General features: G+C 44.1%; 1 protein-coding gene across 1 annotated transcript in view; it reads right to left on the reverse strand.

Moving 5' to 3' along the window:
* LOC104162674 (E3 ubiquitin-protein ligase RNF213-like) overlaps nucleotides 1-22,160 on the reverse strand; it is a gene marked incomplete at its 5' end in the record, with an annotated part of 46,970 nt that extends 24,810 nt beyond the window's left edge. The window contains 24 exon segments of the mRNA XM_009701465.1: nucleotides 1-3,365; nucleotides 4,031-4,174; nucleotides 4,572-4,765; nucleotides 6,478-7,618; nucleotides 8,069-8,230; nucleotides 8,437-8,577; nucleotides 9,139-9,356; nucleotides 10,006-10,171; nucleotides 10,471-11,081; nucleotides 11,372-11,530; nucleotides 11,810-11,983; nucleotides 12,578-12,758; nucleotides 13,141-13,263; nucleotides 14,084-14,182; nucleotides 14,848-14,993; nucleotides 15,479-15,657; nucleotides 15,944-15,999; nucleotides 16,681-16,876; nucleotides 17,397-17,594; nucleotides 18,681-18,949; nucleotides 20,110-20,390; nucleotides 20,624-20,817; nucleotides 21,094-21,237; nucleotides 21,979-22,160. Coding sequence (XP_009699767.1) covers nucleotides 1-3,365; nucleotides 4,031-4,174; nucleotides 4,572-4,765; nucleotides 6,478-7,618; nucleotides 8,069-8,230; nucleotides 8,437-8,577; nucleotides 9,139-9,356; nucleotides 10,006-10,171; nucleotides 10,471-11,081; nucleotides 11,372-11,530; nucleotides 11,810-11,983; nucleotides 12,578-12,758; nucleotides 13,141-13,263; nucleotides 14,084-14,182; nucleotides 14,848-14,993; nucleotides 15,479-15,657; nucleotides 15,944-15,999; nucleotides 16,681-16,876; nucleotides 17,397-17,594; nucleotides 18,681-18,949; nucleotides 20,110-20,390; nucleotides 20,624-20,817; nucleotides 21,094-21,237; nucleotides 21,979-22,160 — 8,723 coding nt within the window.
* Between the last annotated feature and the right edge of the window lie 46 nt (nucleotides 22,161-22,206).

Genomic DNA, 22,206 nt, shown 5'->3' on the forward strand with positions numbered 1-22,206 from the left:
GGTTTCAGCTTTTCTGTTGTCTGCAGGACCACTGAGGCACAGGTATTAGAGTGGTAGCCCACAAACACATCAGAAGGGCTGTATTTCTGCGGGCTTATGAAGTGCTCTTCTGTATTGGCTGCAGCGAACTCACGCACCCACTTCTTCAGCTCTTTCACGGTTTCTCTTTGTGCCTTGTCCAGAACAGTACTGATATCCAGGTAGTGCTTTTCCAGCCTGTTGATCAGTGGGATGGGAAAGTGCTTATATACCACATCTTTCTCCTCGATGACTATCAAACGGAACTTTGGGTGCACTCGGCATTTCACCCGGTGGGTGCCCAGTCCCAAATCAACATACTTCTGGCCAGCAAGGTACACGTAGTATTGATTGAGGGCATCATAGAGGCTTTCATAAAGGTTTTGCAAGTTGAGAAGCACAACCATTTGGCCAGTTTCCATGCAGACCTTCACACGGTTGATGTTCCTGCATATCTGGGTATACTCTTGGTCCTTAGGGAAACTGGAGCCAAAGATAATTTCTGGCTGTTGTCGGGCAGTAAAAAAAGCTTGCTGGAGGATCTGCAGTGCTGCATAATTCTCAGTCAAAACAAGCAGGTACCTGCAATCGCCATCCTGAGCACTGCTGTAAATGTTCTGGCGTACCAGCTCAATTCTACTGATATCACGAGCATGTATTTCTCCTTTTTCTGGTAACTGTGAGGTGAATATTTCCAAGGCATTGACATCATCTTTGCCACCAAAGTTACGAAGAACAACTTCAGCTATGTCTTGTGGTGTCGGCTCACTTTTGGAGCTCTTAGCCAAGGCAAAAAACATCTTTATGAGGCTGTAGTAGTCACGCAGACCAAAGAACTCCCTGTCTTGGGTCTTGCAAATATTTTCATATGCATCTGCAAAGTGACAAAAATACTGTTCGACCTTCTGCAAAGCCCCTCGTGCTGAGCAACAAATCCCTTTTGCACTTTCTATGAGCTCTTCTTTGCTGGGGTCACCACGTGAGACAAAGATGCCTCGATTCATTTTAGCAGGGTCCAAAGCCCAGTTGGAAATCCCGATGAAGCCAACCTTTTTGTGAGGAAGAGGGACATCATCTATGCAGCCATCTTCCAAAAGTGGATGCAAAGTCTTCAAGGGCATTTTGGGGGAGTCTTCTGCTAGCCCGATCTCATCCAAAACCACCACTGAAACATACTCCTCCAAGTTCTTCCCTTCCTGGAATCGAGCACAATGCTTGAAAGTGCCTATGATTCCCTCTGGAGTGGAGAGAGGGCTGCACTGAAAAGACACTAGATGGATCTGCTTCAGGACCTTGAATAAATCTGAATGAGCTGCTTGGCCTTGCATAGCATCAGCCACAATGGTTTTTGCAAGGGATTTGGAGCTCCCAGGCTTCCCAACAAGAAAAAGAGGGATTTTCAACTCAATGCAGATGACCATCATAAAGACATTTTCCTTCAAGGCCAAGTTTCTTGCTATGGTATCTCGGAGATGCACACCACTCAGGAATAAGTCTTGCATCAGGGAGATTTCTTCCAAAATTTTTTTCTGGGTATTGTAAGGTTTTGGAAGGACCTGGCTGATAGCACTCCTATATGCCTCCTTCTTTTCCAAGGACGCATGATAGCAGACCCCAACTGCCAGCACTAAGGACCAGATAACGTTGTTTCTCTCAACGTTGCTCTTTGGTGCTCTCTTCTCAGCAAGGTACTTCTCCAGTTCTCTCAGCAGTAGTTTACTGTGCTTGTGAAACCACTTGAAAACCTCCATGCAGCGTTCCACATCCCGCAGGCTGACAAAGCTGCTTTCATCGTCCCTCTGCCTCATGTATTGCTGGGAAGCAAAAAGCACTTCTGTAACTACCTCTGCTTCCAACTGCCTCATTGGGACGTGTTCAGTAACTCTCTGTACAATCTGTTGTATATACATTTTTTCAGTTAAGTTGTTCAGCTGCCCAAAATCCCACACTAATGGGATCATACTGGGTGGAAGTGCATGGACCCGGTACACAAGCTGTCTCAGCGGAATAGATCCAAGCTTATCCTTCGTCTCATCCGCTTTGACGCGGTAGCCCAATCCAGCTAATTCCAGGCGTTGAATCATCTTTGGTGTGTGCTTACGATAAGGGTTGCAGGCTGCTATGATCTGCAAGCCAGAGCAAGAGACCAAAGGCTTCCCCTGTACTGTGTGGTCACACAGAACTTCCTTGATGCTGCTTACAGCCTCTGTTGTGTTGGCTTCATCGAAAAAGAGGACTGTGTCCAACCCGTGCTGCTCCTTATTGGTTTTAGCAAGGTCTTCTGCTTCTTTGATTCTGGCATAAATCATCTCTGCAGTAGTACCTCCATGAACTTTTACAAGTTTCATGTTCTCTACTTCTACATGCCTTCTATGCAACTTGCACAGAAACTTTATAAGTCTAGTTTTCCCACAGCCTGTTTCTCCCATGATGACAACTGGGATGTTGCATCTGAATCGCATCTCAATAGCCAAGATTTTTAGCACATTGTCTGTTGTGAGTTCATATGTCTCATCAGGGTCTATTACACTAGGGATTCCCAAAACCATGCAAAGCTTCTTTAGCTTCTCAAGACGAGGCAACTGATCAAATGGAATATTGAAGGGAACTCCTTGGAGTAACAAGCCATTGTACAACTGTGAAGTCATGACATTTCTCTTGATAATGTTGCCATTCAAAGGATTAACGGCATCAACTCCGCCACTGCCATTAGGCTGAAAGTGGAAACCAATGAATGTCATGGACACGCGATCTTCATTGAAAAACAAGTACGGATGAGGTTCAGACTCCCACTTTTTCCGAATGCGGAAAGGAAGAAGATCTTCTTCTGCAACATTCTCCAGGTTGGAGGACTGCCTTCCTGAACTTTGATCAGAAATGTTTAGGGAGGGTGTTGCAAAATCCCTTGCCATTAAAATCATGAATGTAACGACAAAGTTTTTGAAACCTTGCAAAGTGTCCTGGACAAATTCAGGGTTGCAAAAAACAGAAGCTTCACAGTCTCTCAACTGAACATTGAGAAACCATGTGAAGTTTCGGAGTTCTGACCAGGAGGGATCTGTGATCCCACAGTGCAGGAGGAACTGCTGCAGGCATTCTGCCGGGCTCCCTTCCACAGAAGGTGCTTCATAACAGAACGCGTCCAGATTGTACCCCTGGTCAAGTCTTTTCAGGTACTGGAAAGGTCTCTGGAAAGCCTCACTGCAAAATTCCTCCTCATCCATTCCTGGGTCTGAAACATCCCCAGACTGGTTCCCAAGTGTCTCCATTTCTAGTACTTCCTTGGGAGACTTGCATGTTATTTTAGGGAACACATCAAAGAAATTATACTTCTGGATCGCTGACATCTGGAGAAGAGGAAAAGAAAATAGGTCATCACAAAGCTGTAGCCCTAACCTTCTTCAGTTTGTTTAATCTGTTCTTAACAGTAGTCTTGGCTAAAATCACAGACTTACTAGCCTATACAACCATGACACATTTTCCCCTGTGCATCACAACAATTAATCCTATTTCCTCCTACAGTCTCCTTCCTGTAACATTAGTCCTTTGTTACCTCCAGCCCCTTCTCAGTGCAACCTCAAAGAAAACTAAACAAAAAAAACCTGTTATTTATCCCCGTTACTTCTACACTCTGTTCTTATAGCTGCATATAAATACCCCAGTACTTTCAAACACACAAAGTAACATGAGAAACATTACATTTTGCATTTTTATGTTTCCTGTAAGTGTTACAGAGGGGTCAGTGAGGCTTGGACTAACAGGCCTTCAGAAACAACCAACTCAAGAAAACCACGACAGGTATAATTTACTGCCCGGTTTTAATGACACTTTGCACACCACCAGGGACACCACTTTGTAATGGAGATATGTAGTACACCCCGATACAAACTGGGAATTCCTATGCTATGCTTACAGTTACAGTCTCTACAACTCACGTGCAGCTATATACAAACACCCGTGCAAAATGACTGAGAAATTCAATCAAGCATTGCTATGTACATACGTGTCTTGCTGCTTTCTTTGGCACTGGTGATACCTCAAGGATTTCAATGATATACAAATGGTACTTCTGTCGTAGCCACATATTTCCATTATTATCTGTCAGATACTGCAAAACCAACAGCTTGAATAGAAACTCTGGAATTCCACATTTTACCTACCACAAGAAAAGACACAAAGGTATTGCCTCTTTATTTACTCCTCATAACTTCACAGAATCATGGAACAGTTGAGGGTAGAAAGGATCTCTGGATATCACCTAGCCCAACCCCCCTGCTCAAAACAGGCTCAGCTAGAGCAGGTTGCCCAAGACCATGTCCAGTCAGGTTTTTAATATCTCCAAGGTTGGAGACTACAGCTTCTCTGGGAAACCTGATCCAGAGTTCAACCACCTTGATGGTAAAGCGTTCTTTATGTTACTTACTTACACAATAATTAGAAAACACATCCTAGTGAAATGGCTTACTAAGAAACAAAAGCTTTAAAGAAACAACTTCTGCAAGGATCCACGCAGAACTTCTAGGACAACGCAGCTGTGGGAGGGATGTACTTACTGAAGAGGTGATATCAAAATGGAATATCATAGGCTTTGTCTGGTGTTTTCTCTTCAGAAAAGGCAGAAGAGATTTTAGCACTTTATCTTCATCTACTTCTGGCTCAATTAGTCTGATGGTCTTCAGAAGTTTTCTATAGTCAGGCTGCTCTTCTTGCAATCTCTCATGTAGCCTCTTCACATACAGAGATTTCCCTGTCATCATAAAAAACATCAAAAGAATTAAAGCCATCAATATCAAATACATCATATTAAGGTCATAATACAAAGAAAGAAGTCAAATGCTTAAGTACCCTATCCTCTGAAATCTCTGAACCTTTCTAAAAGGCATTCCAGAAGAAGAAAGCCTAAATCTGGTTAGAGCAGCTGCAGCCTGGAATCAAAGCCATTGCTGTTGTTGGCTACTGAAGGCTGTCATTATCCACACAGCATGTTTTGCTCAGACTACAGAAGAAAGGCTTTACTTTTTATTAGGACTTGAATCTATTCTATTATGCGGTTGTTTCTAAATTCAAAGCATGGGAGGGTGGGGTGGAAATACTTGTTGTCAAAGGTAAAAGCACCCTCAATTTCCTATCTTATCCTGGAGAAACTAATTTTGCCAGCATTCGGGCAATGCCAATGACTCAGGTTTGTTGTTTGCGGTTGGCTGTAGTCTGCATCCGCTGCTCCTCAGATTAACACGGCAAATGGAAAGATTGTTCCACATCCACTTCGCTGCATCCCATCACACTAAGCTGTATGTAGTGCAGGAGCTGGCTGTGGTAGGTCCATTCCACAAATACTTCCCAGTTACGGATGTCTGGGTAAAGCTGTCTCTTCCAACCTTTTGGAAGCTCCAAACCCCACCCGAGCAGTACAAAAGGTTTGTAATGCAACAAAAAAGGCGGGTTTATATAGCTTTCCAGACTGAAGCTAAGGCAGCAGCCATTCACAGATAACAACCAACAGCTGCCCTGGATTTCTGAAGTTTGACAAAGGATGCAATTTGTTACCAAAGCTGTTTTGGATTTTCTCACTAATCCCTGGAAAATAACGTGGCACACTTTTCCTTTTGAGTCTGACCTTTTTCATTGGGGTCGTACTCTATCAAAGCCCAAGAATGGCTGGTGTAAGGAAAAAGCAGGGTCTGATGTTGCTCCTGTATGCATGCACTAGAAGTACTTCAGACTCAAAGTTTACACAAGAAACATGCAGAGCTGGACAGCCAAAGCACTTCCTGGATTACCATTTTCTAACGGGACAACAGGTAAGGAACAGGGTAAGAACACAGCTGACAGCAACTCCTTCCCAGTATTTTTTCTGTGATTTGCAGCTCAGGAGTTCCGATGTTAGAGATAGCATCTTTGTGTTTAATAGCCCTTGATGGGTGTTTCTCTCATGACTATATCTAATCACTTTTTAAGCCTGTGTAAAGCTTTGGGTTCCACAGTTTAACTAAGCACTGTTTGAAGAACCACCTTCTGTTTGCTTTTCAGCCTGCCAAGTAGTTTTACTTAATGCCCTCTAGCTTTTTGCATTAAGAGACAACCAACAATCATTTCCTATTCAAGAAAAACAGACAGGCTTTACAACCCTTGTCCCATCTCACATAACATTTTCCTGCAGGCATACTTTAACCTCAGAAGGTCAGACTCATCTTATCTAGTGTTAGCTATCTAGTTTATGTTAATTATGTAAGTCAATAGAAAGAGACAGGTATGAGGTTAGCAAGTTGAACCATCTCTAGAGATGTCTATCTCAGGACAAGATGAGCTATCCTTACAGCCTTCACCTCACTCCACTGACTATAGCCTAAATCATTCTTTTTGACTAGATGCTTATGACTTGGACACAAAACCTGGCAAGGTGAACCCCACTCTGGTTTTCAACATTCAGCAGACCCCAATTTGCACGTGACACCTTACCCACACCAGCTCTTTTGGAGGACACAATCCCAACACACATATTGTCCTTGAACACAGAAGCAGCAGAGCTTGAAGGCTGAGCAACTCTGTAGTGGTGCTGAAGGTAGTGCTGGATTTCAGCTAGCTGCCTCTGGGGTATCATGTGCACTTTGTACTGGCTGAAGACAGAAGGGATGTAGCTGTGCTCCCTCTCGCAGTTGCACAGAATGACGAGGCGATAGGTGCTGTTGCAGTGCTGCAGGTGCTGGAACAGCTCCTCTGCTCTGCAGCTGACATCGTAACTCAGCTCATCTGCATACAGCATGGTGTAAATTTTCTCTCCACCACCGCAGGGAATGAGGCACCTCCTGAGGAAGAGCCCCACTTGCTCAGCGGTGGTCTGAGGAGTGCACAGGAGAACTTCATCAAAAGTAGGAAGAGGCTGGTAGGGGCTGTTCATGTAAATAGCCAGAGCAGATGTGAGCACCTCAGAGCGAGGGCACGTGATGAGGTTGGGCTGACCAACATACAGGAGGTCCCGTGGAAAGTCTCGTGTGACATGCTCGCTCTCCCAGCTGGCCAGATTCTTCAGCCACCCACCAAGCGTATCAATATCCAGGCAGTTCGGAAGGAAGGAGCCCATGTTGCTCATGTAGCACTCCCAGATGTGCTCCAGCCGTGCAGTCAGATCCTTCTCCCCACCCAGCATCACTTGGACGTCAGAAAGAGCCTTCCTTGAGCTGGGAGGCACCTCACTCCTGGAGGCTGCAATGACATCCTGCTTGGTGCAGTTACGTTTTAGGAACGAAAGCATCATCAGGGCATCCTGGCTGGGCGTGCCCTGCCCCAGTTCTGTGCACAAATAGACCAGCTGTTCAGCAGTGTAGTAGTTCAGGTAGAAATGCTGGAACCGTTTTTTATACATGAAGCTTTTCCAACTCTCCAGAAAATTCTCCATTGTCTTGCAGAGGCCTGGCAGCACAATTGCCATATTTCCCTGCCCTTCTAGCACTGGGATGAGTCCCAAAGAGAAGTCTATAGTAACACATGATTCTCTTTTGGGTGAGCAATACACATGGGCAAGCCAGGAGCGGAAGAGCATGTTCCCAGCTGAATAAAGGTCTATAAAGGCCTGTGCAAGTCTCTGGACATTGGAAAAGACCTGTGTGAGGACAGAGAGGAAAAAAAAACACTAAGCTAATTTACCAAGACAAGTCCCAGTCATGAAACCACAGGAAAGACTTTCAATGAAAATAAAGGCTTTGGTCCCAAGCCAGGCATGTCAGGCCTTGTATAGTAACAAAACACTCTCTGGGTTTTTAATAGCAGCATCCCCAGGAAGCCAGTAGGGAATCCCCAGCTTGTAACAAAAGCACAGCAACCCTCCCAGCCAGGAGCATGCCACTGCAGCCAGAGGATGAGGGTACTAGTCCACTGTCCAGCCTCCACCTTAGTTCCACCTTAACAGGGAACCAAAGAGGTAGGAACATCTATCTGCCTGCTACCGTTCATCCCCAGCAACTCAGCTGTAAACCAGTCTTAAAAGCTGATATTCAAGGCAAAATCCAACCCCAGCCTCAACATCAGTAATACACTGGGTTTGAAATCTGACCTCACAGAACTTCTCCACCTCCAAGCCTTGCTCTCCCTTTGCTGACATGAGCATCAGTTTGTTCTGCAGTTCACGGAGCTCTGCCAGAGAGTATTTCCTTGATGCCTCGTTATCTCCAGAGCTCCCCGGGAGGGTGAAGCGCAGGACACTGTCCAAAGAAACCTGCCAGAGAATAAGTCATTAGTGCTGGTGTGCACTGAGGTTCTACTCCTGAGGTAGTGCTGTGCCCAGCAAGAGGAGCACTTAGGAGGCAGCAGCCCCCCAAAAAGAACCGTGCAGAGTGGGAGAAAAGCTACAGCACATTTGACAGTCACTGACACACGAGCAGTGTTGTCTGCAGGATGGCAGGGAAAGCCAAGCAGCCTCACCTTTTGGCCATCAGCTGGTGCTCTGAGAACATATATTCCTCTGCTGTTGATGGCAGCTGCCAGCGACAGTGATGACAGCTCCACAGACCCATGGCTCTCCTTCACCGTTTTCAACCACTCTAAGTGTTGAGCTGAAGCACGCTGTGGGGAGAGAAGACATGGCACTGCCCTAATCGCTCCAACTTGGCACTTCTTTCCACGATTACATCTGTATTCAGGACAAACAGCTTGGGGTGGCATAAGAGTTTCAGGATGGGGAAAAAAGAAAGGAATGACTACCGGGCACAGCCTCATCTTTCTGCACAGCTGTTCTTTACCAACACCATGGGAGGCTGAACAAACAGAGCCCACAGTGCTTCAATCCCTCTTGCTATAGAAACATGCCCTGCTGCAAAGAGCAAGACAGCTCCCAGCCTTCTGCCTTCCCTCTTTTGCATCATCATTCAAACTCTTGCAAGAGTGAAGCTACACCATGTCACACTTGAAAGCCTCAGCAGCGCTCTGGAGAAATCTGTGCTACACCGGTTACAGTTGCTGCAGTGAATTTTTGTGCCACAAAAGATATTTTTTTTTTCCAGTAACAAGAGCTGCTGTGATGTCCCCACACAAGTGCAATTTGCCCTGTGCAGTCAATCTTCCAGTCACTCTTGGAAGGCAGAAACACAAGAGGATGCAGAGAGGACCGGCTCCAGCAGAACTCACCAGTTTCTTGGGAAGATTCTCATCACTTTCCAGGGCTCGCCACAGCTTCTTCAAGCAGTGCATGAAGTCCTCAAACCCTGACTCTTGCCTAAGCTCATAGAGCAGGGAAGAGTAGCCATGCACAGTGTCATGGAAACATGCCACACGGTCCACATCCATGTCATTCTCCCCAGCAGAGATGGATGCCAAGTCTACAAATACCTTCAGCTCATTCATATCTTAAATGAGATAAACACATGAATGAACAACAAATGAGGCAGCTTTAATGCAATTCCACATCACCACTTCTTAGAGAAAATGCAGAAACAATGCCTTTGAATAGCATCTCCTGTGCAACTTCCCTCCACCCATCCTGCCAGCAACTTCATTAGGTGGTTCATCCACATTAATGACATCCTTGGCCATGGCTTTTCTCCGCATTGCCACGAACAGCAGACTCACAGCCAGCATGGAAGCTAGTGCAAAGGATGTGTGTCTCTGTGCACATAAGACAACCGAGGTGGCAGACACACAACTAATCAGACCGCTGCCATCCTGTTAAATGGATAGCCTCTGTTCTCTTAAACAACCCGTCTGAACTGAATAGTAGCAGCTACTATAACCCTTCAGACCAAGCCCAGCTATCGGGCAGGGTAGCTACTGTGTGCTGCACGAGACTACAGTGGCACAGGCATGTTTATAGGGACTACTTCATAGCACATTCCACGCTGAAATGCATAAGAGATCCTTGTAACTATCAATACCAGAAGCTATGAAGGTACAAAGCAGACAGCAGATGGGCCAGGGATATGGCATTCCTTCTGCCCCCACACAAACTGGCATCTCTTCTAGTACTATCTGTCTAATTCCTGGGTGAGCAGCACACACCTTTCAGTGCTTCTCTGACCCAGCAGACAAACTCCTTCTGCTGGGCCAGCTCCCTCAGACACCCACGTCGGTTCACAGTGATTCCCTGTAGCAGTCTCTTGGCATCCATAAGTTCAGGGCTGATGGAATCCAGCTTTTGTGTCTTGTATGACTCAAGCTTTTCTGTCTACAAAGCAAGCGGTACAAACGTTCAGTGTGGAAATGGGAAATACAACCCATTCTCCAGCAGGGAAAAGACAGACCTTTGCAAAGCCACACCCCAAACAGAGGAATACTCTCTTCTCTCTTTTAAGAAATATTATGCAAAAGCACTTTGTTTGAACATTTAATTTTTATCTCAAATAAGCATTTGGGGACAGGGAATGGCTCTTGATAGTCTGGGATAGACTTGTGGAAAGGTTCAGATTTACCCAAGCTTTCTAGCCAACACCCTGACAGTACAGAGCTGAAGAAGTGGATACTTACTATGTCCAACAAGTTTTCCAGGATACTGAAGTCACCAGAAAGGTTTAAACTCTCTTTGACATTGGCAATGATCTTTGCAGCCTCAAAAGTTAAATGCATTTCATGGTATTGCTGGATCTGCTGAGATCGCTCATCAACCCAGTCTCTGTCTTCTCCAGGTCTAAGCTTACATATGTTATTTAGTTCAGTTTTGATATCTTCAGGATGATTTGTGAATTCCTGAAAAATTGTATCAACTGCAGAAAGCGTGAGATTTCCAGATCTGAGATCATCATACAACCTTTCATAGCTCTCAAAACATGGGGAGATTAGACTGCTGAAAACATTATCAAGGTTCAATGCAGGAACAAGGTTGTCGTCCTCCTCTTCTGAACTTTCACACTCCTCTCCTGAACTTTCATACCCCTTTCCTGCCTTCTGTGCTGCTTCCTCCCAGAACTGCTGGAAGATCAGGCTATCCTTAAAAGAGTGCATTTTCTGAGCAAATTCTTTCAGCTTTGGGCTCAAGCTGTAATAGGTCTGTAGAGGTCTCTTTCCGACATTCACAACTGTATTTAGTCTTTTTGAGCGAAGATCATCCAAGTGTTGAAATTCCACTTCACCTACATCCACTTTAAAACAGAGAGACAGGTCAGAGAGAAATCAGATGTCTGGCCCATGCCTAGCTTACTTTATCTAATCCGCTGAGTCGCAAAATGCTGTAGGGCCTGTGGATCCCTACAAATATCATTTGATGCATAAGCACTCACTTGATCCCCCAAATGCTCTAGGTTTACTTCCCCCACCCCTCCTCATCCTTGCTGTGGTTTAGAATAAAACCTGTTTACAGAGCCTAGTCATTTTAAAAGAAAATTATGTCTTCTGGAGTTGCCATTATCAAATTGCTCCCCCAGAACTCTACCTTTCACAGATGCCTGCACCTTCCTACACATGCTCAGAAAGGTTCCTATTGCTTTTTTCTCTTTTTTGAGAAGTGTTACTTCTTCTTGTCTCCTCTGCAGCAATTCTTTCATCTCTCTCTGGAGTAGTTCTTTGTCTTCACGTAACAGCTGCTGGTGTCCTGAAAGAAAACTCATCTGTAGTCACAAGGCAGATACTTCTCACCTCCTGCACCCATAACTCAGGTTTGGATCTGCAGTGCCACAAACACCACAGTGAAATGCAGACAACACAAACTGGAGCTGGGAGCTCCACACAAAGGACAAAGACAAGGGCAGCACTGCTAACGGCTGAAGCACCTAATTAGCATTACTAATCACTGAAGTAGGTTAACAGAGTAGGCCATCGATCACTACAATGATGCTGTAAGCCAACAATGCGCCTTTGAACATGCTCTTACTTATCTCCCAGATACAGATGAACTGTTTCTCATGCTGGAAAATCTCTTCCAGATGTTTCACAAGGATACACCCTTTCTGGATGTCATCGGTGACACTCATAAACACAGAGTCTGCTGTGGTCATGACATTCTTTGCTTCACCTGTAAGTTCTTCCAGGAGCTTTGTGTTTGTTCCTGTTCCGGAAACAAAGGATGTAAAACCTGGATCAGCCCTGCTTCACAAGAACTAGGCAGAATCAATAACTATTCAATGTTATGATACAGAGTCCCTCCATTTCCCATTCGAATCCCTACCCAAAAGCCTGTGAATTCATCACACCACCCTCCAACCCCTCCTGTTTTTCTGAACAGCCAGGATCTCAGGAGAGCAATTCAGAAACCTTCCCATGGAGAGCCCATACCCAAAACCTGTGGAGAAAACTTAAGCCATTTTGGTCCATTCACATGACCAATACTTTTGTATTTGTGTGTGGCAATAACTTATTAGAACTTCTCAGAGAAAAAAGTTGTGTTCTGCAAATCCACTTGATCTACAGGTTCAGCACAAATCCTGAAGCGGCTGCAGTTGATTAGCACAAGAGGAATACTAGCTCCCTCTTCCTTAGCCTTTCCTCTCCAAAAACAGGTTGAATACCTTGAGCTTTGAGATGGGGAATAAAACAAGAGCAGGACAATTTGTATATATTTGTTTGCTGCTCTGCAGACTGGGAGTTGAGAGGCAGAGAACAGCTTTACATAGACTTCTATAAATACAACTAACAGACATACCACTAAAGCTGAAGATATGTTTGATGTCAGGCCACGTAAGCACATGGTGTAAAATCGCATCAAAATCATCCTCAGACTGCCCGCTCTTGATTGGCCATGACTTCAAAATAATAGTTGATACAAGCTGGCTGAATCGGCCCATGTTGTAGGAAGATATCTTCTCAAGGAGATTGCTCTGAGTCTGCACAAGGCGTACAAGACAGAGGGGAGGAATGTATCAGTGTTTTGGATTACACTGCATCCGTCTTTGCCTCGGGATCAGGCACTGATGTCAAGAAGTCACACCTCCAGCGCTGAGGCATATTCCAAAAAAGCTGTATGACATGACTGACACCAGAAGCCATCATGGCAAAAGCATTACAAGTATTTTTCATGGACCCTTTATAAGTGGATCCTCATTTCCTGATTTCTTGTCAGTATTTTTTTTGTTAGTCTAACAAACTTCAACAATCCACAGCAACACAAGCAATGAGAGCAATGTACAACTCTCCTTCCACCACAATACACATCCCTATACTATGCAACAGGATTTCTACACATTACCTTGATGAAAAATGCAATACCTGGCAAGCTGCAGTTACAGCCTCTGTGGCACAATTATGGAAACACCAGGCAATGGAAGAGTCAAGTTGTGTAAGTCGGTAGTGCTGACAGCAGTAGACTAAGATTTGGTTAACTGGAGGCTCCTATAGGGCAAGAGTGAGATTTCTTATCAACTTAAAAGTTTCCAAAGTGTTTCTTCTGAAAGCATGGAGTGCTGCTATTAAGAGAGCAAAAAGAACTAAGTTGAAAGGTTTAAGTTTCCTAGTAGAGCCAAGGATCAGCCCATTTATCAGGGCCTGGGAGACAGATGAAACAAATAAATGCCTGGAAAATATTTTAATTGTTTCTGTCTAAAATGTGTGATTACTTAATATGCATCTCTCCAAGCCAAGCTTCCCCTAGGAAATATTTGCTTCCTGATTCTACCATGAAAATCAACAGCTTAAAGAATTTTGTAACTGATACAGAACAGAAATGAGGAGACAGACAACCTCAATTTAGAAGAGACCTACACATTTAGGTGTGCATTTGGGAGTCTGGACAACACAATTTCTGCACAATGAAAAGAGACAAGCACCAACTTTTTCCTTCTGTAAGTCCCTGGATGCTTACTTTACACCCACTGTTTCTTAAAACTATAGGGGTGGTAATTGCTTGAAATGTCCAATTCCCTCTAAAGCATCAGGATATCAGCCACTGCCAGAAACACAGCAGCACTGCAGACAGGCTAGCAGGCTACTGGCGTCTGATGCCAAGAATAGAGCATGGTACATTTTCATGTCCAATTTTTGAGCCTCTGGAACACTGTTTATAACGGCAATGGCAATTTTTATGATCAAAGTCACAGTGTTTTCATGTGCCCATTCAGGGTCTAGAAGCTATTTTCTACGCACAGCAGAAGGCTGTCTACCTGCTCTGAACTTGGCCCACTGGCATGCAGTGACTGCCTGTAGTCCCTCTTACCTCCTGAATTCTTCTCGCCAGATCTGCAAGTAAAGTGTTCTTCCACCTCTCAGTGAACTGTTCATCTGGAAAGCTGATCTTCACAAATTCATCCCAGGCCTGCAGGTGAGAAGCAAACAAGCCCAAAACACTAAGTGCTGAAATTTAACATTCAAATAAGGAAATCAAAAGAACTATGCTGAGGAGAGGCCCCACACTCCTCAGATAGTCTGCAGTCCTTTCAGGTGTTTCCATCCAGAGGAAAAGGAGCACTCCTAGAGCTGCAAAAGGCAGCTTTTAAGCCCAAACAGTGTCAAAATGTCCCAGCTGCTAAATAAGACGTTTGGATGAACCACTTCCACCTTAATGCTGGAAACCGTCCCAGGAAAGGCTGGGAGCAGAGTGAGTCAGACTGTAAGGACTTGCTCCGTGCTTTGCCTGCTGGAAGGCCTGAAGGACGGTCGGTGGGATGTACAGGGTGAGTAGGGCAACAGCTCCAGCTAAACGCCCACGAGGGGCAGCTCCTCATCCCAGCAATGCCTCTTGGAACAGCCGAGAAAAAGGAGAAATAAGGTGAGCTGAGCAGCACCAATGACAGCTCTTCAGCCCAACAGTGTTTAAAACAGTGCAGCTTCTCAGCTTGTAATCTGTACCGCCTGTCCCCACCTCATTCCTTACCCAGCCATAGCAGCTACGGTTCTCAGCAAAGAGCCCTTAGACTCAAGACTACATGGTTAAGCAATGGTAAACCATCTTTTTATTCATATTATTAGAAGATGACAAACCTGAAGTTCCCAATAAAAAGAGAACATCACATGCTCTTGGCATTCTGTCAGTAACTTTTGTTTTAAAGTATTTCTGAACCAGGTTTGAGTGTCTCTCAGAGTTTCATTGAATACTCCTACCACTGGAACTTCCTGCACGGCATCTCCTGGAACCTGACGCACACACAGGAGAAGAAAAAAAAAACCCAAACAGTTCAAACTAAGCAGGAAAGTAATGTACAACTGATTTTTAGAAATACTTATTTAAGAGAAGGCCTAAATGATTCCAAAGCACAAACATGCCCGGCAACAGAGACCCACCACTACTTGAATAAAGGATATAGGGAGGCTGGGAAAATGCAATGCTTACAAACAGTTTGTGCTTAAGAATGCTTATTCCATGAAGTAAAGACAACCTATGTTTATGTTTAAGGGGGAAAAAACAGACATAAAACAAAACCCATGACAGCCAACCTAGGCTTTTGACCTTATTTTCAGTAAGAACCAAAATCATTACACGATTTCACAACCTTTTGAAAGTACCACAACCTTGATTAGAGTATTAACTTTTCCAAATTGAGAATGGATATGATCTAAAACCAGCCTGTTGTACCATTTTTGTAGTACTTCTAGATATCTTGCTCATATCAACCCATGAATGGCTCCTTGGTACTCACTGCTGCGGGCTGAAGTCTGGCAGCCTTCGAAATCATCATGGCAGAAGTGGCAGGAATCATGAAACCCCCACCCCACTTCATGTACTTGCAGACGCTCTTGTGCAGCTTGAGGCAACAGGTCAGGCAGGACTGCCAAGAGCCAGCTTCCAGAGCTCTGAAGGACAGGAATAAAGAGGAAGAATTTCTTTTCTGCTCAGAGGAGGCGGGGGAAAGGAAAAGAAAGGGAAAAACCCACCAAATTCAATACAGTGTGGCAACTAACCATCCCTCCCTCAGATGGATTTAAAAAAATATTCATATCTGACAGAGCGATAGAAATACAGGATTCTTTTATTCATACACATCTCAATGCATACATTCAAGCTACAAGCACAGCCTCACCCCACAGGCATGGTGCAAATAAAAAGGACGATGCTCTCACAAAAGTGCACTTCAGTTACCTGGCCTGTTTCTCATCCAAGGTACACAGCAGTGTCTTTAGAAGACTCTCTACTACCTAAGAATGGAAAGATAGATATATTAAACTGTGGAAGGAATTTTACAGACTAGTTTCTCATCAGCTGAGGAGATGCTGTGAAAGAAGGAATCCAGTATTCTTCCATGCCTTCTCCAATGCTTTTATAAATACATTATAAAATTGCAAAAATTACTTACTGGATGTCAAGAGTCAACATATAGGTGGCTATTATTTGTACAAACAAAACCCGCACTTCTTAGAATCTAGGGGTTCAAAATTTATTATTATTAGTTGCAATATCCAGTTCCTGTTGTCCTCACACAAATACAAGTGTTTTCACAACAGGCAGGAATAGCTCTCAAACCAGGAGCACCTTGCCCAAACTCCCAGGAGCTGTGCAAAAAATAATTTCAGGCAGCCATCTGAGGATCTCAAGATTAAAATGTTTGCCATCAGTGATTAAAAGCAAATGCAGATAAGCAGACCCTTCTCTCATCAATGCCAGCAACATTTTTTGCTACATACACACCCTCTCATCTCCTCTTAGGAGTCTTCTACTTCAGAGCAACTATTTTTGCTTTTAGCTGAATTTTAAGCTCTTTGTGCTCTGACCTGCTACCAACCACGTTCCCTTCAGTGACAGTCAGTTCTGCTAAAAGGTACGTACAGCCCAGTTTCAGCCTTTATCCCTTAGCTGGGTAAAACTGCCAGAAGACAAACCTCAGAACTCTTCCAAAGGTCAACGTGCTCTAATCTGTAAGAAACACCTTGAAGAGCGACTAACAAATCACTGCAGAAGCCTCCTATAAACTCAGGCACACTCTCCAGGGGCAGCACACAGATCCAGGACTTGACCAGAGTCTTGTCAAGTTCCATCAAGTATCTCTTTTCTTTCATTAGTTGCAGTAGGGCCCCCCTGGAGGGAAGACAAAACAAAATCTTCAAGTTTTCAAGGTACAAAAGGTTAAGAGCTTGTTCAGTCTACAGAGGACTCTTATTCTCACTCCTGTGCTTTTTTCATTTACAGCCGAAGATCAGTAGAAGACCCCAAGGCCCAGTGATCACAGAAGTGGAGTCAAACTACTGAGCAGAAGCACTTAAGGAAAATAAACTCCAGGTCTTGCTCAGATTCTGCATAACACATATCATGAGCTGCTTTAACTCACGCCAGGCATCACCAACCACACAAGCCGCTCCACAGCTTGCAGAATTAAGCGTTGGTTGTGTCTGAAAGTTAATATACTGCACAGCTTTGCTATACGTCATAATCTGAGCAACCAATATGTCTGTGTTCACATATCCCAAGTATCCACCATCAACATGCTACATTTCTTATTTTTTAAAAACAAGGTGGGGGGGAAGAGATAAAGTAAGGTAATCACCACCAACTACAGTGTCAAGACACTGGATATAACTAGTAATTCTGGAAAACTCACATATCTCCCTTCTTCCTTATTTCAGCAAATGGAAGCCCTTCCAGCCCTGCCCAGGTATCTTCTTCCATCAGCAAGTGGTCATGCTGCAAAGGTGTACCAAAGAAATGCAGAAGAGGAAGAATCCACACCCACTGGTGTACTTGGTCATCAATGCATGTCTGGCACAAATTTGTCAGGAGAGCCTTCAAACTAAAAATAACAAAAAAAAACCAAAAAAACCCACAAAAAAACCATAAAACAAACCAACAAAACAAAACACACATAGTAAAAGAAGAAGAGCTTTTTACAGGACTCAAGAATATCCTTGGGGGGGGGGGGCTACATCTCAATCTCACTATGTACCTTCAGATAACTTCTGATAATTATTTTAGCTCATTCTTATCTTCATTGAAGAGTACACATGGTAAAAGTTTAAGACTCAAAGCTGTAATCTTACCTGAATCTCTCTGCACAAACCCTACTAATACAGCACTAAGAAGTGCCAATACTTTATCTACAGTTTCCACATGAGCCCCTGGCCCCCAGCTCAGTCGGGGATTGGGTGACACAGATGCACAGAGCCAGGCATTCTAGGGACAATTCTCAGCCTCCTTGGTTGGGCTGAGGTACTTCTAAGGTCTCCAGAGGGAAATCTAATAGCTGTAGCTGTGCAAGTGAAGAATAGAAATTCAAGTGTCAGATAAGCAGTTTGGTAACAGTCCAATAAGCAGTCACTCTGAAGAAAAAAATCAACATGTGTAGTGATGCATGTCAGAGGAGACAAGGAGAATCCAAATATGGCATTTAAATTTAAAAGGAGTAAACACATGATAATCCCAATCACTGCAGTCTGTAAGTATGAACAGCAAACAGGTAAGAAGCTAGGAACTGCTTGACAGAAAAGGGTAACAAATAAGATTTTTTATATTTAAAGAAAAAACAATAGTTTTAACTCAATCTACTACTCTGGCAACAGTGACAAGTTGCAATAAGGGAAATCCTGCTTGGACAAAAGGAAAACATTTTTCACAAAAGAAAGGTCCGTGACTAACAGGGCCCCAGAGAGGTTGTGCAATCTTCATCCCTGGAGTTTTTCAGAACTTGACTGCAGCCTTGCCTGGACATTAGCCCCGCTTTAAGCAGGAGGTTGGAACAGACCTCCAAAGATACCTTTGAATCTGATTTTTTTTTCTGATTCACTGACACTAGAGAGCTGAATTCCTTATTGTTTTATCACAGGGTGCTACGCTTGCAGTGAAACCAGCCCAGTTAGTTACCTCGTAAGTGCTCCAGTAACATACATACCTAGTCACTGCTGCAAAAGCCTTTTTGATATGACGAATCTCATCCAGTATGGCTTCTTGTGACACCTTATCCAAGCACAAGAGGCTACATAGCTCAGTGAGATAAGTTTTAAATGCTGGAAGCCTGAGATTTTCAACTACTATGAGAATGGTGAGCCCCAGAGCTAGTTTACTTTTTATTACTATGTCCTTCTGCGATGGTTTTGCACCTTCTGGTGCAAGGAAAGGAAGAGCTATTTTCCTCAAATATTTTAGCAGCAAAACATTCACCTATGATAAAGAAGGAAAGAAAGAAAACCAACCACGGCATTAGTTCCCCAAGTCTTTTTCTTCTGAAGCCATTTTCTTCTGCTGGTTACAGGGAGGACACTCCATAGCCCTGTACACACCATGGTGGTACTGGGCTCTAAGCACACGTAGTACTGACCACCACCAGAACATCAGGCCTGGTACTCCAGTACCTGTGACAGTTTGGTGCCCCTCTCCATGCTACCAGCTCCCACCACTCAGCTACTGCTGCACCTTCCCACGCCCAGCAAAGCTGAGGAGCATCAGGGGACCAGGGCAGATCTCGGGAAGGGAACTGGTGAGCTGAGCAGTCGTACACCCAGTGCTGCCTGAGGTCACCATCGTATGCCGCAAGCAGACTCCAGCTTCCCAGAGGACTCACGCTTGGCTGGGAGTCGGCGAAGGGAGAGAGATCTCTGTCCTTACCCACAGCCCCTAAAAGCTACTCTGAAACCACGCCCAGAGGTCCATAGTGCTGTGGTGCTTGGTGATAATCAAAATCTCCCTTCTGAAAACTGGCAGTGACATGAAACACCCATGGGCTCTGCGGAGCTGGGCGGCTGTGCCATCTTGTGGCCTCTCCCGCGTCACCAGGAAACAAGCAGCCCTGACGGCAGTCCAAAGCCCCAAAGATGACAATGTGCCATTTCTGCCATATTTCATAATTATGCCAGGTAAGGAATTTAGGACTCTAGAAGCCCTGTCTGCATCACTGCTTAGAACTGGACAAGAAGGAGCTCGTCCCAAAAGAAAAAAAAAAAAAAGGCAGGTTTGGAATCAGAGATGAGTGCAGGTAAGTTGGTGACAGAGTGACTGGCAGCAAAACTAAAGGGCCAGGCTTAGGAAATTAATATCCAGACATAAAACCCACTCAAGTAAGAAGTCACCACATCACAACTCTGCTGCTGACCAATACGGGATATTCAGAACAGCACCTAATTGCAAAGGTGAGACTGAAGTTCCCAAGGCAGGTGGTAGTTGTCACCCTGAAAGGATCCCCATTCGTTCTGTCACACCTGACCTTTTGACTGGAAAAGCAAAATTAACCCAAAAAGGTCAACAGCAATATTAAAGTTCTGTGTTTAGTAAATGAATGGCCATTTTCTAGTATCTGTTAAAAAAAACAAACACACACAGATTACCTGCTGTGTGCCAAAGTTTAACTCTCTCCATGGCATTGCCGTGCCATCATATACCCATGGGTCTGTTGTAACGACATAGAATTGTCTCAGCTGGAAGAGGAAGTTTATCAGGTTGCTGGGACTCCAGGTTCCAAGAATGCTGAAGATACTTTCTAACATAATATTTGCAGCTATTATCTTCCCTTCCACCACGTCTTTGTTTTTATCACGAGAAAGCATATTCCAAATGTTTTTCATTACAGAAGGCTTTGCACACACAATATCATCATACTGATGCCATTCTAGAACAAGAAATACAGATGAGAGCACAGGAAAACAATCATTTGAGAAACACAGACATATTTGCATGTCTTCACTCTTTCAGCCGTGCACAGAAATACCCCCACTGATCCATTAAGTTTCCGGCTTCAGACAGTGCTGTCTAATAATAATGCTAGTCCATATGAAGTTAGAGATCATCCCACCAAAAAAACATGGATCATCCCAATATGCAGATCCAGTCAGAAAAGCTCACCTCCATTGTTGAGCAAGTTGTCTCTTATAAATAAGCAGCGATTCACATAATTACTTGATACTGAATGCTTGTAAATAAATTCATACTCCCCTTCACCACAGGTAACCCAGTATTTGTAAGGAATGCTTTTATTCACATTTTCTTTTGCAAGAGTTACAGTGCCTTCAATGAGGTATCCATGTTCTCCTAGATGCCTAGGAAACACAAGACACAGCAAAACACAGCAAAGGACATGTCAGCTGATCTATGTACTTCCTTTTCCATGCATCACTCCATTTTTAATAGGAATAGTGATTATTCTTTCATGATGAAAGCTTTAGAGCAGTTATCTCCACTATGAAAACCCTTTGTAGCAATACCCACCTATGGACTTATAGCTACAGTCTTACGTATTAAGTGAAGTACTACATTGCACCTTGTTCAGAGCCAAAACACTCCTCTGCCTCTGTGCAACTCAAGAGGGTACTCACTTGGTGCAGTTCAGCTCACAAATATTGTCCTTCCAGTTTGCATAGGGAGAAATGCCTTCAGCCCTGATGAACACTTTATGGGTCTCAGGGTTCAGCCTGAAGTCTTTGGATAATATTGCATGGAAATACACTGTAACACCATCTCTTCGGCCCACAGAACTACAAGAAAGAAGTAGAAGGAAAAAAAAAAATAATCTCATTTTTACTTCTTTTTTTTTTAACTGCACAAGTCATTATAAACAGCAAACAATATCTGAGCCACTGGTTTACTGGACACAAGACCCATAAGCTCTGTCAGCAGCTCACTCAAACTGATGCTACACAGCAGGCCTAGTGTAAAGCCTAATGCAAAAAGGAAAAATGGGTTCCTGAAGGCAGCATGAAATGCTCTGGCCACGTGCATCCTGGTCACTGCATTGGTAAGCCAACAGAAATGCCTCACCCAGCAGAACCACCTGAAACTGCTATGCTTTATCCCTCTTCCAGCTCATACACGTCAAGTGAAACAAGTCACACTAATCAAAACAGCTCTTTACACCATTAGTCTAAAGGCTTACATGTGTGAAGCACATGTTGCTTGTAAAAGTAAGAAATGAGGGCAATTTTTTGTTGTTTTCATCAGATACTCAAAAAAGTTCAAGTACCAAGTGTACCACATCACCCAGTACATGACCTGTGCTGCAAATCCCAATTAAATATTGGCTCTCTTTTGCAAGAGCACTAGTTTACCTCAGTTTTAAAGGCAATTCTATTTCCACGTATCCAAGATACATCCAGACCTAATCTTAGAATTTCAATCCCCTGCCTCAGTCTGAAGTCCTCTAGTCCTCCTCACACCAAATCCTGTAAGTGACAAAGGCTGGGGAGCAGCAGGGCTGTTCTCACCTTTCTTTAACTTGATTCACGGGTTTCTGGTTCTTTTGTTGCTTTTTCTCCTTGCTACTGTCTGTTACAGCTGAAGCATAATCCCTTCTAGCATCCTCAGGTCCTTTGGTCTGACTCGCCTTCTCAGTTACTCCTTGCACTCTCTCACTGGCGGTCGTCTTTATCTCCTTTGTATCTTCATTCTGCGATAGGAAGACAGACAATGCCCAATCAAACAAGGGACTCTGG

This window comes from Cariama cristata, unplaced genomic scaffold (genome assembly GCF_000690535.1).
Source record: "Cariama cristata isolate BGI_N322 unplaced genomic scaffold, ASM69053v1 scaffold44685, whole genome shotgun sequence".
Classification (NCBI taxonomy): Eukaryota; Metazoa; Chordata; class Aves; order Cariamiformes; family Cariamidae; genus Cariama; species Cariama cristata.